Source organism: Sphaerodactylus townsendi, linkage group LG04 (assembly GCF_021028975.2).
Source record: "Sphaerodactylus townsendi isolate TG3544 linkage group LG04, MPM_Stown_v2.3, whole genome shotgun sequence".
Classification (NCBI taxonomy): Eukaryota; Metazoa; Chordata; class Lepidosauria; order Squamata; family Sphaerodactylidae; genus Sphaerodactylus; species Sphaerodactylus townsendi.
Genome location: NC_059428.1, coordinates 145,525,498 through 145,541,036, shown reverse-complemented (window position 1 = coordinate 145,541,036; position 15,539 = coordinate 145,525,498). Strand labels below are relative to the sequence as shown.

The following is a 15,539-nucleotide window of genomic DNA, read 5'->3' as shown; positions in this document are numbered from 1 at the left end:
TTTACGTGGATTTCCTAATCACAGCACGGTGGGGGCCACCATGCCCCTACCCCCAGCAATATGGAAGGGATAAATGTGCCCTATTTCTGCTATCAATGCCATGAAATTCCCATTCCTCCCTGCCTGGAAATAACACTTTTGTGGTGCTAACAAAAGGCTTGTTGTATTAAGTACAGTGTGGCGTAGTGGTTAAGAGCAGGTGCACTTTAATCTGGGGAACGGGGTTTGATTCCCCTGCTCCGCTTGAGCTGTGGAGTCTTATCTGGTGAATCAGATAAGCTTGTGCACTCCAACACATGCCCGTGGGTGACCTTGGGCTAGTCACAGTTCTTTGGAGCGCTCTCAGCCCCGCCCAGAAGAAGAGTTTGAAGAGTTTGGCTTTATATCCCCCCTTTCTCTCCTGCAGGAGACTCAAAGGGGCTGACAATCTCCTTGCCCTTCCCCCCTCACAACAAACACCCTGTGAGGTGGGTGGGGCTGAGAGAGCTCCGAGAAGCTGTGACTAGCCCAAGGTCACCCAGCTGGCGTGTGTGGGAGTGCACAGGCTAATCTGAATCCCCCAGATAAGCCTCCACAGGTCAGGCGGCAGAGCTGGGAATCAAACCCGGTTCCTCCAGATTAGATACATGAGCTCTTAACCTCCTACGCCACTTCTGCTCCTCAAAGGTTGTGGGGAGAGGAAGGGAAAGGAGCTTCTAAGCCACCTTGAGTCTCCTTACAGGAGAGAAAGAGGGGATATAAATCCAAACTCTCCTTCTTTTCTACTTAGCTAAAATATCTAGAATCATTAGTGGGTTGGGAAAAAAATTCATCTGTCAGCCACTCACCTGTATTGTTCTGAAATTTGCTCAGTTGGAAAATTTGGGAATGCGCAGTCTGGAGCCATTGGAGAGTCTTGCGCAAGCGTTTAAGCCAAAATGAAGTAACACGCCCTGGTTAGTGCTTGGATGGGAGATCACCAATGAGGTCCAGGGCTGCTACACCGAGGGAGGCAGCGACAAACCACCTCTGTCCTCTTGCCTCGGGAACCGTAAGGGGTCGCTGTTAACTAAGCTGCAACCTGATAGTGTTTCACCCGCAGTCGGGGAGGGGGGTGTCCGCTGTGAGCAGGAGACCGCGTGGCATCTCCCAGGGAGCAGGTGAAGTGGCTCTTGGGGCCTCGGCTCTTGGAGAAAACCGGTCTTGCGGGGTCCTTGCAAAAGTCATCCGCCCGCCCTCCCTATCGGAGGCAGCGCGTTAATGCTCTGCGTGAAGTCATCTGCGAGGCCCCACAGTTCCATGGCACTAGATAATGGAAGCTTTGAACCATGTGATCAGATTTAATGCATGGCGGCCACGAGGGAAGGGAAAGCCCGCTTGACATATTTTGCGTCCTCCCCCGTTATCTGCAGATTCCAAGGGGCCCAGCTGCTAGCCGAGTCGATGCAAATGGCATTTTTATATTTTCCAACGCGCCAGGTGTTCCCCTTATATTTTCAAACACGCCGGGTGCAGCCGTGATGGAAAAGCTTTTAACAAAGCGAGGGTTTCCGTGCGTGTGTGCGAGTGTGTATGCGTTACAGGTCCCTTTCTTTCGCAAGTATTGGCATTCGGAAGGCTGTTTTGGGCGTCTTAGTTGGGATTTGGGCGTCTTAGTTGATAGTTCCATGGGAATGTCAACTCAATGCACGGCAGCTGTGAAAAAGGCAAACTCTATGCTGGGGATCATTAGGAAAGGAATTGATAATAAAACTGCAAAGATTGTCATGCCCTTATATAAAGCCGTGGTGCGACTGCACTTGGAGTCCCGTGTTCAGTTCTGGTCGCCACATCTCAAAAAGGATATCGAAGAGATAGAAAAAGTGCAGAGAAGGGCAACGAGGATGATTGAGGGACTGGAGCACCTTTGTTATGAGGAGAGGCTGCAGCGTTTGGGACTCTTTAGTTTGGAGAGGAGATGTCTGAGGGGGGATATGATTGAAGTCTATAAAATTATGCATGGGGTAGAAAATGTTGACAGAGAGAAATTTTTCTCATACTTCTCACCAACTCTTCAGGCAGGGGGAATCCATTTGAAAATGCTGGGGGGAAGGATTAGGACCCAATAAAAGGAAACACTTTATTCACGCAACGCGTGATTGGGAGTTTTAGAACATGCTGCCACAGGAGGTGGTGAAGGCTACTCACCTGGATAGCTTTAAAAGGGGCTCGGACACCAAGAGACTGTGGAGAAGTAGATTTATAGCTGCAATCTTGATCCTCTTTGATCTGAGATTGCAAATGCGCCAACAGGGCCAGGTAATCGGGAACAGCGGCGCCAGAAGGCCATTGTTTCCAAGCATGCTGCGTGTGAGCTGCAATAACCTGGTGGGCCACTGCGAGTAGCAGAGAGCTGGACTAGATGGACTCTGGTCTGATCCAGCTGGCTTGTTCTTATGTTCTTATGTTCTCACTTCAAAGGAGAGCCTGTTCCGTTGTACAGCACAACTTAAAAGGAAGCGCGGCCGGGGGGGGGGGGGGGGGGGGGGATCTGCAAACAGAATTGAGAATTTAATTCTGCCACTCGAACCCACACAAAAGCCCCGGCAAAGAAGCCACCTCCCGAAGATCTCAAAGGAGGGGTCCCCCCCACTTATGTCTTCAGGGAGCCCATTACATGGAGCCGGGGCCATGAAGAAAAAGGCCCCGCTTCTGGCCACTGCCGGGCCGGCCTCCCAGAGTGGCGAGATAGCCAACAGAGCTGAGTAAATAAATACAGATATGAAACTGAATTTCTTCTCCATTCCACCAAGGAGCAGCAGTGGCGTAGGAGGTTAAGAGCTCATGTATCTAATCTGGAGGAACCGGGTTTAATTCCCCGCTCTGCCGCCTGAGCTGTGGAGGCTTATCTGGGGAATTCAGATTAGCCTGTACACTCCCACACACGCCAGCTGGGTGACCTTGGGCTAGTCACAGCTTCTCGGAGCTCTCTCAGCCCCACCTACCTCACAGGGTGTTTGTTGTGAGGGGGGAAGGGCAAGGAGATTGTCAGCCCCTTTGAGTCTCCTGCAGGAGAGACAGGGGGGATATAAATCCAAACTCCTCCTCCTCCTCCTCCTTCACGAAATAATCTGGTTCCTTTTGTTGTAGCCGTCGACGAAAGCTCCCCGCCTGCCCTGTTTGCCCCTTCCTGAAATTTGACCGTAAGATGCTCTTGTCCAAACCGTAGCTGCCGAACGGCTCCAGGTTAACAAGAGCTGACTTTGAGTTAAGGCTGACAAGGGAAGAGGTTTTCATTTGCCCTAATTAAGCTGTCTGCAGCGCAGGGAAGCCGCCCGGCATTCCTTTGGCGTTTTCAAAACGCTGGGTTTCTGTAGACAGGTGCTCCACGTGGCGCTGCATGACACGAACGGAGACCACTAATTAATCGAGCGTGCTCCGCTGTTCCCATCTGCGCCTCTGAGAGGCTTTACTACCCCCTCTCCTAAACTTAAAAATAAAGTAAAAAATTTAAATAGGTATTTTCAGCAAAGTAGTATGATTCCCGCAGTGAAATGAGTCGGTTGGGTAGGGTTGGGTGGAATGTGGGGTTTCCCCCCCCTTTAAATTAACACCATTTTTTTTTCTTCAGTTATTTCCTTATCATTAGCTTATCATTAGCTTGCAGTTTGGTATTTTTTGGCATTTCAAGGGACCAAAGGAAGACATTAGTCCTTCCTTCCTTCCTTCCTTCCTTCCTTCCTTCCTTCCTTCCTTCCTTCCTTCCTTCCTTCCTTCCTTCCTTCCTTCCTTCCTTCCTTCCTTCCTTCCTTCCTTCCTTCCTTCCTTCCTTCCTTCCTGCCTTCCTTCCTTCCTTCCTTCCTTCCTTCCTTCCTTCCTTCCTTCCTTCCTTCCTTCCTTCCTTCCTTCCTTCCTTCCTTCCTTCCAGTGATTTACTCTAACTGTTCACTAGAGGGTAGGCTTGGAATTATAATCAGGGTTTTATAACATTTGCAGATAGGAGAGATTCTTGCACTGCCTATATAAAAACAAACAGAAATTCTAGAACAGGCAAATACCATTTTCAGTCTCTGTTTCCCCGAAAATAAGACATCCCCTGAAAATAAGACGTAGAAGAGGTTTTGCTGAAGTACTAAATATAAAATCATCCCCTGAAAGTAAGACGTAGCAAAGTTTTTGTTTGGAAGCATGCCCGTCGACCAAGAGCATGCAGCTGTGGAATGGAAAAATAAGACATCCCCTGAAAATAAGACATAGCGCATCTTTGGGAGCAAAAATTAATATAAGACACTGTCTTATATTCGGGGAAACACGGTATATATACATTATTATTGATGGTAGTAATTTTGTATGCAAGCCCACTCCCAAAGGGCCCTGGACTGAGTGCACAACATGTGCAGTGCTATGGTAGAGCTGAAGTTCAAGACATAACTTGAGGAGCAGCAGTGGCGTAGGAGGTTAAGAGCTTGTGTATCTAATCTGGAGGAACCGGGTTTGATTCCCCGCTCTGCCGCCTGAGCTGCGGAGGCTTATCTGGGGAATTCAGATTAGCCTGTACACTCCCACACACGCCAGCTGGGTGACCTTGGGCTAGTCATAGCTTCTCGGAGCTCTCTCAGCCCCACCCACCTCTAGGAATGTGTTTGTTGTGAGAGGGCAAGGGCAAGGAGATTGTAAATGGCTTTGGAGTCTCCTGCAGGAGAGAAAGGGGGGATATGAAAAAAAAAAAAAAAAAAGCTCATATAACAAAATACTAACTATAATATCAAGATTGAAACTCTATTTGGGTTCAAAACAATTAAATACATTCCAGCCACACAGCGTTCCAGTATACCATCTCGCATCGACAACTAAAACCCTCCCAAAAGGGGAGCGGTAGGTCCCTCAGATGTTATGGGGACCTTCAGAAGAGGGGACCACCAGAAGGGGGGGCGGGATGACAATGAATATGTCTTGTCCAGTTTGACCACTAACATCAGCACGAAAAGGTTTGTGCGTAAAATCAGGCAGAAGCCGGCTCAGAGACGTGTTGGCCTCCCGTTTGGATAGAAAGCAGGTCCTTCTCGGACGCGCCATGCAACCAATCGGTATTCTCTGTTTCACGAAACCTCACCTGTTTTCCACCCCGTTCCTAACAAACCTGTTTTTGCCCCCGGGCCCTCCTAGATTTCGACTTCAGCGTCCCGGGCTCCATGAAGCTCCACAACCTCATTTCGAAGCTGAAGAAGTGGATCAAGATCCTCGAAGCCAAGACCAAGCAGCTGCCCAAGTTCTTCCTGATCGAGGAGAAGTGTCGCTTCCTCAGCAACTTCTCGGCCCAGACGGCCGAGGTGGAGATCCCCGGCGAGTTCCTCATGCCGAAGCCGACGCACTATTACATCAAGATCGCACGGTAAGAGCCGAGACGGCAAAGGGGGGAAACGTCCGGGCAGTTCCCACCCCCCACCCCAGCCTGCATGATGAACAACACAACTGCCCAAAAGGCTACATTTCGTTATAAGAACATAAGAACTAGCCAGCTGGATCAGACCAGAGTCCATCTAGTCCAGCACTCTGCTCCCCGCAGTGGCCCACCAGGTGCCATTGGGAGCTCACAGGCAGGATGGGAAAGCAATGGCCTTAAGAACACAAGAAAGAGCCTGCTGGATCAGACCAGAGTCCATCTAGTCCAGCACTCTGCTCCCCGCAGTGGCCCACCAGGTGCCATTGGGAGCTCACAGGCAGGATGGGAAAGCAATGGCCTTAAGAACACAAGAAAGAGCCTGCTGGATCAGACCAGAGTCCATCTAGTCCAGCACTCTGCTCCCCGCAGTGGCCCACCAGGTGCCATTGGGAGCTCACAGGCAGGAGGTGAAAGCAATGGCCATCTGCGGCTGTTGCTCCCGAGCACCTGGTCTGCTCAGGTATTTGCAATCTCAGATCAACGAGGGTCAAGATCGGTAGCCATAAATCGACTTCTCCTCCATAAATCTGTCCAAGCCCCTTTTAAAGCTATCCAGGTTAGTGGCCATCACCACCTCCTATGACAGCATATTCCAAACACCAATCACACGTTGCGTGAAGAAGTGTTTCCTTTTATTAGTCCTAATTCTTCCCCCCAGCATTTTCAACGAATGCCCCCTGGTTCTAGTATTGTGAGAAAGAGAGAAAAATTTCTCTCTGTCAACATTTTCTACCCCATGCATAATTTTATAGACTTCAATCATATCCCCCCTCAGACGTCTCCTCTCCAAACGAAAGAGTCCCAAACGCTGCAGCCTTTCCTCATAGGGAAGGTGCTCCAGTCCCTCAATCATCCTTGTTGCCCTTCTCTGCACTTTTTATGAAAACAGATAACGAGGAAGGTGGTTTCTACAGAGTCCCAGACACCAATCGGCTGCCCAGTCCAATCCAAAAACCTTTATTAGGCATAAACCAGAAGTACCATACATTCCAAGTACAAAAACAGGATCATTGTTATATATCATGTAGAACATGAATTAAAAATGTAGCAACTGCTTCAGAAATTTCTACATGACGGCTGTTCAATAGCTTAGACATTTTTAGTTTGTCTGAGATAAACATAAATCCTAGAGGTAGTAAAGCTCCCAGATCGGTTCTAATATCATTACACCTCGAACAGTAAAGCAGGATATGAGGGATTGAGTCCATAGTGTTGGGACAGTGCCGACAACAACGCTCACTTTGTGGGATGTTAAGGAAACGACCTTGAAGATAGACAGAGGGGAATGAGTTGCCCCTTGCTCTGGTCATGACCCATCTGCACTTATAATTAACAAGCTGTTCTAAATATACAGCAGGGCTAGATTTCGGGGGTGTGATCCCAAAGTATAGAGGGGAACAGGAGCTTTGTGCAGCACTCAGGAGAGATTGGTATTCCTGGTCGTACAGTCTGATCTTTAGATGATGGTAAATTTCTGTGGCGGTAAGCATATGAAGGGACTCCCATGAGAAACCCAAGGAGAAGACTTTTTTTTCAATATGGAGCCACCACTTCCTTTCCATCGCCGTTTGGAAAGACATTTCAGTTTCTTTAAAAAGCTAGCTTTCATCTCAAAGGCCGGGAACGAAGCTCTCGGGGAATCTCGGGGGCTTTAATTTCTCTGCTCTTTCTCTTGGTAGGTTTATGCCCAGAGTGGAGATTGTGCAAAAACACAACACCGCCGCCCGGCGACTCTACATCCGAGGCCACAACGGGAAGATCTACCCGTATCTGGTCATGAACGACGCTTGCCTGACCGAGTCGCGCCGGGAAGAGCGGGTTCTCCAGCTCCTTCGCCTTCTGAACCCCTGCTTAGAGAAGCGGAAAGAAACAACCAAGAGGCACCTGTTTTTCACAGGTAAGGCATGGCCACCATCGGCAAGCGGGCAAAGGGAAAGTGGGCCGCCTGGTCGCCACTGACCGATGGTGACCCCGGGAAGTTCCACCATGTGGGGTATTCAAGGGCTGGTTAGAGGTGGTTTGCCGCTGCCTTCCTCTGAGTAGCAGACCTGAGCTTCTGTGATGGTCTACCATAAAAGTATCAGTCCTGTTTACCTTGGGCTACTCTGGGCTGGGACAGACCTGCAGTCTCCACCTGACCTTTGTAGGGATTTCCGACTGGGGAGGGTTGGGGCCCCCCAGCTTCCTTTCCAACTCTGGGGTCTTGCCTCTGTGTCTCCCCCTTCGGGATACCACAGGGGTACGGCCACTGCCAACCATGCTTCCTCCGCTTTGGAACTCCTTACTGGAGAGAAAGGCAGGGTATAAATCCAAACTGGAGAACCAGGTTTGTTTCCCCACTCCTCCGCCCAAGTGGCAGAGGCTTATCTGGTGAACCAGATGTGTTTCCACACTTCTACATTCCTGCTGGGTGACCTTGGGCCCCACCTTCCTCACAAGGTGTCTGTTGTTACCATCCGGCAGACGATTCAGGTCTATCAAAACTAGGACAAAGAGGCTTAGAGACAGCTTCTACTCTAGAGCTGTGGCTATGCTAAACTCCGCAGCTTCGTGTTGATGTGTTTGGGGCTGTGTAGGGATGGGTGGAGGAAGGGGAAAGTGAGGATGGGGTATGAGTCTGGAATTGTGTGCATCGAGGAATGCTGCTGTAAATTTCGTTGTGCGTGCACAATGACAATAAAATGCTTATGCTTATGCTCGTGGGGAGAGGAAGGGAAAAGGAGCTTGTAAGCCTCCTTGAGGAGAAAAAGGTGGGATATAAATCCAAACTCCTCCTCCTCTTTAGTGGCTCCCTGAAAATCTACTTTGGTGAGGATTCTTCCAGAGAAGAATATCCATCTCCTCTTCCTGGGGCGGTGCTGTTATTTCAGCTGCGGGGAAGGAAGGGTCTCCCTCGGTCTTAATTTTGGACAGCCCGAAACCCCAGGATGCACCCGGGGCCTCGTTCACTCTGAACCCAAACAAAAGTTGCAGAGTATGAAACGCATGGCCTCGATCCCAAACACTCTGTGCTAAGGCTGGGCTGTATGCAGCGCCCCTATTCAATAAAAACATCGTATATGCTCGCAACACATCCTTTTATCAAAATTGTACCACTGCAGCTATTAATACGTTCGTAACACCAAAGAAGTCAGCGTTCATAAACCCAATTAATAGTGGTAGATCTCACCCAGCGATGCCAGAAACAACCCACCAATGTCTGTTGATAATTTTTTAAGAAATCATTGGGAATATGCCAAGGACCATGTTCCGGATAAAAAACTTGGATTTAATTAGTGCAACGTTTACTGTTGCTGTTTGCCGCTAAAATGTGTCCTAGTTCTTGAAATGTGGGCTCTTGCTGGCAGTATTTATCTTTCGAAACGTGGACGCTTTCATTTCTACGTTTGCTGTCGTTGTGTGGCATTTATTTATTTATTTATTTTTATTTATATTTTAGATTTATAGGCCGCCTCTTCTAATTCAGTTTCTATTTCTATGTCAGCCGACTTATTTGGCGTTATGAAGGGAAGCATGTTGGGTCTGTCCCCCTTTTGTTATATTTGCTTTAAATTAACCGGATTTCCCCCACTTCTCTCTCCGTCGCCTCCTTCCCTCGGATCCTACCCCTTCTCCTCTCTTCCCCCACCGTGCCCCTAGTTCCCCGGGTCGTGGCTGTCTCGCCGCAGATGCGCTTGGTCGAAGACAACCCCTCCTCCCTCTCCCTGGTGGAGATCTACAAGCAACGCTGCACGAAGAAGGGCATCGAACACGACAGCCCCATTTCCCGTTACTACGACCGGCTGGCGACCGTCCAGGCCCGAGGGACCCAAGCCAGCCATCAGGTATCGGCATTCCCAGCTAACACGTCCGGCTGCCCTTTCCCACCAGTCTTGCTCAAGCATCTTTCTGCTTCCTCTGCCTCACGTTCGATGTGTCTGCTGCAAACTTCCCACTCGTCCACCTCTCCTTCTTCTCCCGTTAGCAAAATAACATTTCACAGCCAAGCCGCCGGAAGACCCGGATTGCACCTGTGCCTCATTAATAGCATGGCAAGCTTTCGAAAAAAGATAAGCCCTCCAGAGAACCTCATTACTTCTCCACCTTGCGTGATTAATAGGGTATAATTACAACCAGATAAAAAAAGATACGGGGCCTTTATTACATGATGCTGCAAGGGGCTGGTTGATATTCTGGAAGTTCTACCCGTAATAAACAACCTTTGCCATTTGCCTGTCCTAAAGTGACCTGAAACTCTTTCTTCTCCTTTTATGGTTTCTCTTTTTCTTTTCTTTCTTTTCTTTTTGGTTTTTCTTCTTAAAAATCTTTTTCTGAGGTTTTTTTTCCCCCTACAGGTTGTGCCATTTTTAGTTCTCTCGGTGTAATTTAAATTTAAGCAAGCGCAATTATCATTCCTTTCAAGCGCACTGGAGCGGGTCCCAACTTTATTTCTCTTTCCAATTAATTAGGCCGGGCCATGCTGTAGTAATTAAATATGGAGGTCGTTCGCAGATGTTTACATGCGCGGCACAACTTGGCTGCAGAATGTGTGGTAACATTAATACACAGATGCTCGAGTCTAATCTCAGGGTCTCTGCAGCATACTAAGTAGCGGGAAAGATCAGACTGTCGCCCGGGGCTTGGAATCCAGGCGAGGAACATGGCAGCCATCTCGGAAAAGTAGGAAAGGAGAAACCAGTAAGAGAAGTTGTACTGTCTTGGCATGAGGGCGTCACACTAGATATTAGTAGTTTTATCACAGGGAATAGAAGCTTTCGTTTGCTTCTGTAACTCTACTGCTCTGCCCATGAAAACCTGTGTGTGCGAAAAGTTCTGTTAAGTCTCAGCTGACTTACAGTGACCGCTGGTGGGGTGTTCAAGTAAGAAGCAGAGGTGGTTTGCCATCGTCTTTCTCTGCAGAGCCTTCCTTGGTGGTCTCTTATCCAAATACTGGCTATGCTTAGCTTCCAACTTATGGAGGCCATAGCAAGGGGCTTTCAAGGCAAGGGAGAAGCAGAGGTGGTTTGCCATCGTCTTCCTCTGCAGAGCCTTCCTTGGTGGTCTCCCATCCAAGTAGTGACCCCTGTACTATCTGAGACTTTTAAGGAAACAACAACTGAATGGAAAACTCCTGGTGTCCTTTTACCGCTGTGCTATAGAGAGTGTCTTCACCTACTGCATCTGTGTATGGTTCTCCAGTTGCACAGTGGCAGATAGGAAGGCGCTCCAAAGGGTGATCACTACTGCACAGAGGATTATCGGCTGCCCTCTCCCCTCCTTGGAAGAACTCTATCATTCCCGAAGCCTAAAGAAAGCCCAACATATTCCGAGAGACCCGTCTCATCCAGCACACTCTCTTTTTGAACTGTTACCATCCGGCAGACGATACAGGTCTATCTAGGACAAAGAGGCTTAGAGACAGCTTCTACTCTAGAGCTGTGGCTATGCTAAACTCTGCGGCTTCATGTTGATGTGTTTGGGGCTGTGTAGGGATGGGTGGAGGAAGGGGAAAGTGAGGCTGGGGTACGAGTCTGAAATGGTGTGCATCGAGGAATGCGGCTGTAAATTTTGTTGTGTGTGCACAATGACAATAAATGCTTATGCTTATGCTTCGCATCCAACTTACGTTCTTCTCTCCTCGTCAGGTTCTCCGTGACATTTTGAAAGAGGTGCAGGGAAACATGGTGCCGCGCAGCATGCTGAAAGAGTGGGCGTTACACACCTTTCCCAACGCCACCGACTACTGGACGTTCCGAAAGATGTTCACCATTCAGTTGGCCTTGATCGGCTTTGCCGAGTTCGTCTTCCACTTGAACAGGCTCAACCCCGAGATGTTGCAGATTGCTCAGGTAGGCCACGACGGAGCCGAATCGCCAGCTGCCCACGGGTCACTTTTTTATTCCTTTGTTGTGAACATTTATTAGCTACCTTGTTTCCCCACTCCTCCACATGAAGCCTGCTGGCTGACTAGTTTCCATTTTGACTAGCAGCCAATGCACTGTCCTATCCGAAGATGTCCTCTTGCTTCTTCAGAAGAAGAGTTTGGATTTATACCTCACCTTTCTATCCTGTAAGGAGACTCAGGGTGGCTTTCAAGCTCCTTTCTCCTCCTCTCCCCACAACAGACACTTTGTGAGGCAGGTGGGGCTGAGAGAGTCCTGAGAGAACTGTGACTGGCCCAAGGTCACCCAGCAGGAATGCAGGACTGGGGAAACAAATCTGGTTCCCCAGATAAGCCTCTGCCACTCAGGTGGAGGAGTGGGGAATCAAACCCGGTTCTCAAGCCTACAATCCAGCTGCTCTTAACCACTGCACCACGCTGGCTCTCAGCCTTCCGAGTCGGCAGCCATCTCCACATCCTGGGGCAGAGAGTTCCACAATTGTAACTATGCATTGGCCCATTGTGCATGGGCGGCTTACCTCAGGATATGTGCTATTTTTGTAAGGATCATGCCACAAGTCAGATATCGCATGCATTCATGTGTGAAAAAGAAATCCACAGCCAAAATACAATTCCACAAGGTCGTGGAACATCCACGCAGTGATATGGCCAAGAATCCGCTTTCAAAAATGAGATGACTCCAGTCCTTACAGCATCAAAGACTCAAGTCTGTATCAGATCAGAGACGGGCTTCCCAACAAATTGCTGCTTTGTGGTGACAGGTCCCTTCGCCATTATTAACTTTCACGCTTGCCCGGTTTAATTCGGAGACACTACTTCAAGGCACACGGCCTCCCAATCCAGTTTTATGCGATCCCTACAGTGCGCCTCTTGTCATTGAGCCGAGCTTCCAAATGTCTCGCAGTCAAATATATTTTTGTTGTGGATTTTTTTTTCCACGTACGATTGCACGCGATGTTTGCGTTGCTGCATGATCATTGTTAAAATAGGACAGGCGTATCCAGAACTGAGGTGGAACGCGGGGGGTGCCGGACTTGAGTGAAACCGAACAAATACGCACCCCCTTTTTCAAATCTCTGCTGCACAACCTGGCCTTTTCAAATGCTTACTCCGACTAGACAACGAAGTACTGTGCCGGCCTGTAGGGGGGAAAACGAAACGGAGATTTCTTTCCCCCCAGATCTCTCTTCCCATCTCCACAAAGGAGCTGTTTATTTCCAGACGAATCCTTGGCACGGGGCGTTTTCGTCTGTCACCTGTCTGCGCCAGCTAATCTGAAATAGCGTACATATTTCAAATTCTTGTTAACCTTAGTCCTGCGCCGGGAGCTGAAAAGCTGTTGGAAAAATGTCTGGGTGTTCAGCTAAATCAGTGGTGGCGAACCTTTGGCACTCCAGATGTTATGGACTACAATTCCCATCAGCCCCTTCCAGCATGGCCAATTAGTCCATAACATCTGGAGTGCCAAAGGTTCACCACCACGGCGCTAAATGCTCGGAAACCAGGAGCTGCTTTCTAGAGACACCTGAGCGCCCCCCCTGTGAAGTAGTCCTTCACCCAGAGACTGAACTGGGAACGACAGTGCATTGTCCCTTCCGCTTTCAAGACTTAACTCTCTCTCTCTCTCTCTCTTTTATTTTAACCACAGGACACGGGCAAGCTGAACGTGGCCTACTTCCGCTTTGACATAAACGACGCCACTGGAGACCTAGATGCCAACCGCCCCGTCCCGTTCCGCCTCACGCCCAATATTTCTGAATTCCTCACCACCATCGGCGTCTCCGGCCCCCTGACGGCGTCCATGATCGCGGTCGCTCGCTGCTTCGCGCAGCCAAACTTTAAGGTACGGGATGTTGGCGCGACCTGTTTTTTTGGGGAGCGGAACTTGCTCTATAGATGCTTTGCTGGGCTTTCTTGTTGTTTCTTATTTATTTCCATGGTTTGTGTAGCTGGGACGGACTGTGCAGCAAAAATGAGTCAAAAAGTACAGGTCTGTCTTAAGACATGTTCTGATTTCAGAGCAGGGAAATAAATTCCTTAGGAACAGGGAAGCGCCCTGCTGGTGTACGCGAACCTGCGCTCTGGCGTAAGAACATAAGAACATAAGAACAAGCCAGCTGGATCAGACCAGAGTCCATCTAGTCCAGCTCTCTGCTACTCGCAGTGGCCCACCAGGTGCCTTTGGGAGCTCACAGGCAGGATGTGAAAGCAATGGCCCTCTGCTGCTGCTGCTGCTCCCGAGCACCTGGTCTGCTAAGGCATTTGCCATCTGAGATCAAAGAGGATCAAGATTGGTAGCCATAGATCGACTTCTCCATAAATCTGTCCAAGCCCTTTTTAAAGCTATCCAGGTGAGTGGCCATCACCACCTCCTGTGGCAGCATATTCCAAACACCAATCACATGTTGTGTGAAGAAGTGTTTCCTTTTATTAGTCCTAATTCTTCTCCCCAGCATTTTCAATGGTTCTACTATTGTGAGAAAGAAATAAAAATTTCTCTCTGTCAACATTTTCTACCCCATGCAAAATTTTATAGACTTCAATCATATCATATAGACTTCAATCATATCAATCATATCCCCACTAATATAATATAGTGCCACTTCGTAGCAATCGGATGACAGGTTGTTGTGGGTTTTCCAGGCTGTGTGGCCGTGGTCTGGTAGATCTTGTTCCTAACGTTTCGCCTGCATCTGTGGCTGGCATCTTCAGAGGTGTGGGTGACTGCATTGTAATGTGGGTGGGGTTTTTCAGTCCAGGGAGTGACTCACATTTCCCTGGACTGAAACCCCCCACCTGCATTACAATGCAGTCAACCACACCTTTGCATAGCAAGTTCCACCCAAACACTTACTGATTGGTTCCCCAATGGACAATATATACCCCACTAAACATTCCCTTCTCACTAGACACAGTGTGTAACAGACTTCTCTCTGTGATACACCTCTGAAGGTGCCAGCCACAGATGCAGGCGAAACATTAGGAACAAGATCTACCAGACCACAGCCACGCAGCCTGGAAAACCCATCACAGCCAATTGAATTCGGCTGGGAAAGCCTTCGACAATACAACCAGATGACAGTTTTGCAGGGCCTGCAAAGCAGAGATATTCCATCAGAGCTTTTGTTGAGGCCTCCGCCGTCCCCATTTCAACTGCTTGTCTCCCACCTCACAATCACATTTATCATTCTTATTTATTGATTGTTGGCGCCAGTCCCTTTGGCTTTATTATGGTAAACTGGAAATACTCTCCGCTGCCATCTTGGGGTCACGCCGTCGTGCCAAACCCGAAATCCCCCTTTTTAGTTCAACAGAGTGACCTTTCTCCGTCTCCCCAGGTCGACGGCATCTTGAAGACCGTGCTGCGAGACGAGATAATCGCTTGGCACAAGAAGACGCAGGAGGATACCTCGTCCCCGCTCTCGGCTGCCGGGCAGCCGGAGAACATGGACAGCCAGCAACTGGTCTCGCTGGTCCAGAAAGCCGTAACCGCGATCATGACCCGGTTGCATAACCTGGCGCAGTTTGAAGGTGGGGAGAGCAAAGTCAATACGCTGGTAGCCGCGGCCAATAGCCTTGACAATCTCTGTCGCATGGATCCGGCCTGGCACCCATGGCTCTAACCCCAGAGAGGGGGGGGGGGACGCTTTTCAGTTCATGAAGCTCTTGCAGTGTAATGATGGTGGGGGATGGGGGAAAGAAAGGAAAATGTGAACAATATTCAACCTCCGTCTCCCCCTACTTCCACCCCCGAACCCTCTGGGCCACCGTCACCTTCGGCATGATCATGTTTACAGAAGTACTGCTGTTTTTTAAAGACCCTTTCGGCGCAATTTCGTGTGGTCGTTACGCAAGGGTGGGGTTTTTTTTAAAACGACCGCTGGAAATCGGGGAAGGGGGGAACTTCAAATCCCGCACAGACGAAGTCTCGCTTTATGCCAGACGTGGAAGATATTGACGCTACCTTGCCAACTGAAAAAAAATTGACCTTCTCTGAGCTTCCTACGTACTTTTTATACACCTTGAAGAAAACAAGTTGCTGTATGTTGAGGACTGCCTGTTTGAACGCCTTTTGATATTAAGAAGAAAAATTTTCCTCCTTTTGCCTTCACGTTGGTACCGAGATGACTCGAATAGTATTTTAATCCTTGTGGAAACATATGTGAGCTACCACGAGCGTGTACAGAGTTCGTTTGTTTTGTACCCTTGTATAGAAGAGCCCTGTGTCTTTGCTATTGAATAAATGATCCCATTGTG

At 49.0% G+C, this 15,539-nt stretch overlaps 1 protein-coding gene across 1 annotated transcript in view; it reads left to right on the top strand.

Annotated features, from left to right (window-relative positions):
- LOC125431384 (transformation/transcription domain associated protein) overlaps positions 1-15,539 on the top strand; it is a 100,142-nt gene that overhangs the window by 84,182 nt on the left and 421 nt on the right. Inside the window, exons 60-65 of the mRNA XM_048494146.1 lie at positions 5,125-5,350; positions 7,081-7,298; positions 9,041-9,225; positions 11,026-11,229; positions 12,931-13,125; positions 14,621-15,539. The exon at positions 14,621-15,539 is cut by the window's right edge and continues 421 nt beyond it. Of these exons, the coding sequence (XP_048350103.1) occupies positions 5,125-5,350; positions 7,081-7,298; positions 9,041-9,225; positions 11,026-11,229; positions 12,931-13,125; positions 14,621-14,905 (1,313 nt within the window). The 3' untranslated portion in view covers positions 14,906-15,539. The remainder of the gene's footprint in view (positions 1-5,124; positions 5,351-7,080; positions 7,299-9,040; positions 9,226-11,025; positions 11,230-12,930; positions 13,126-14,620) is intronic.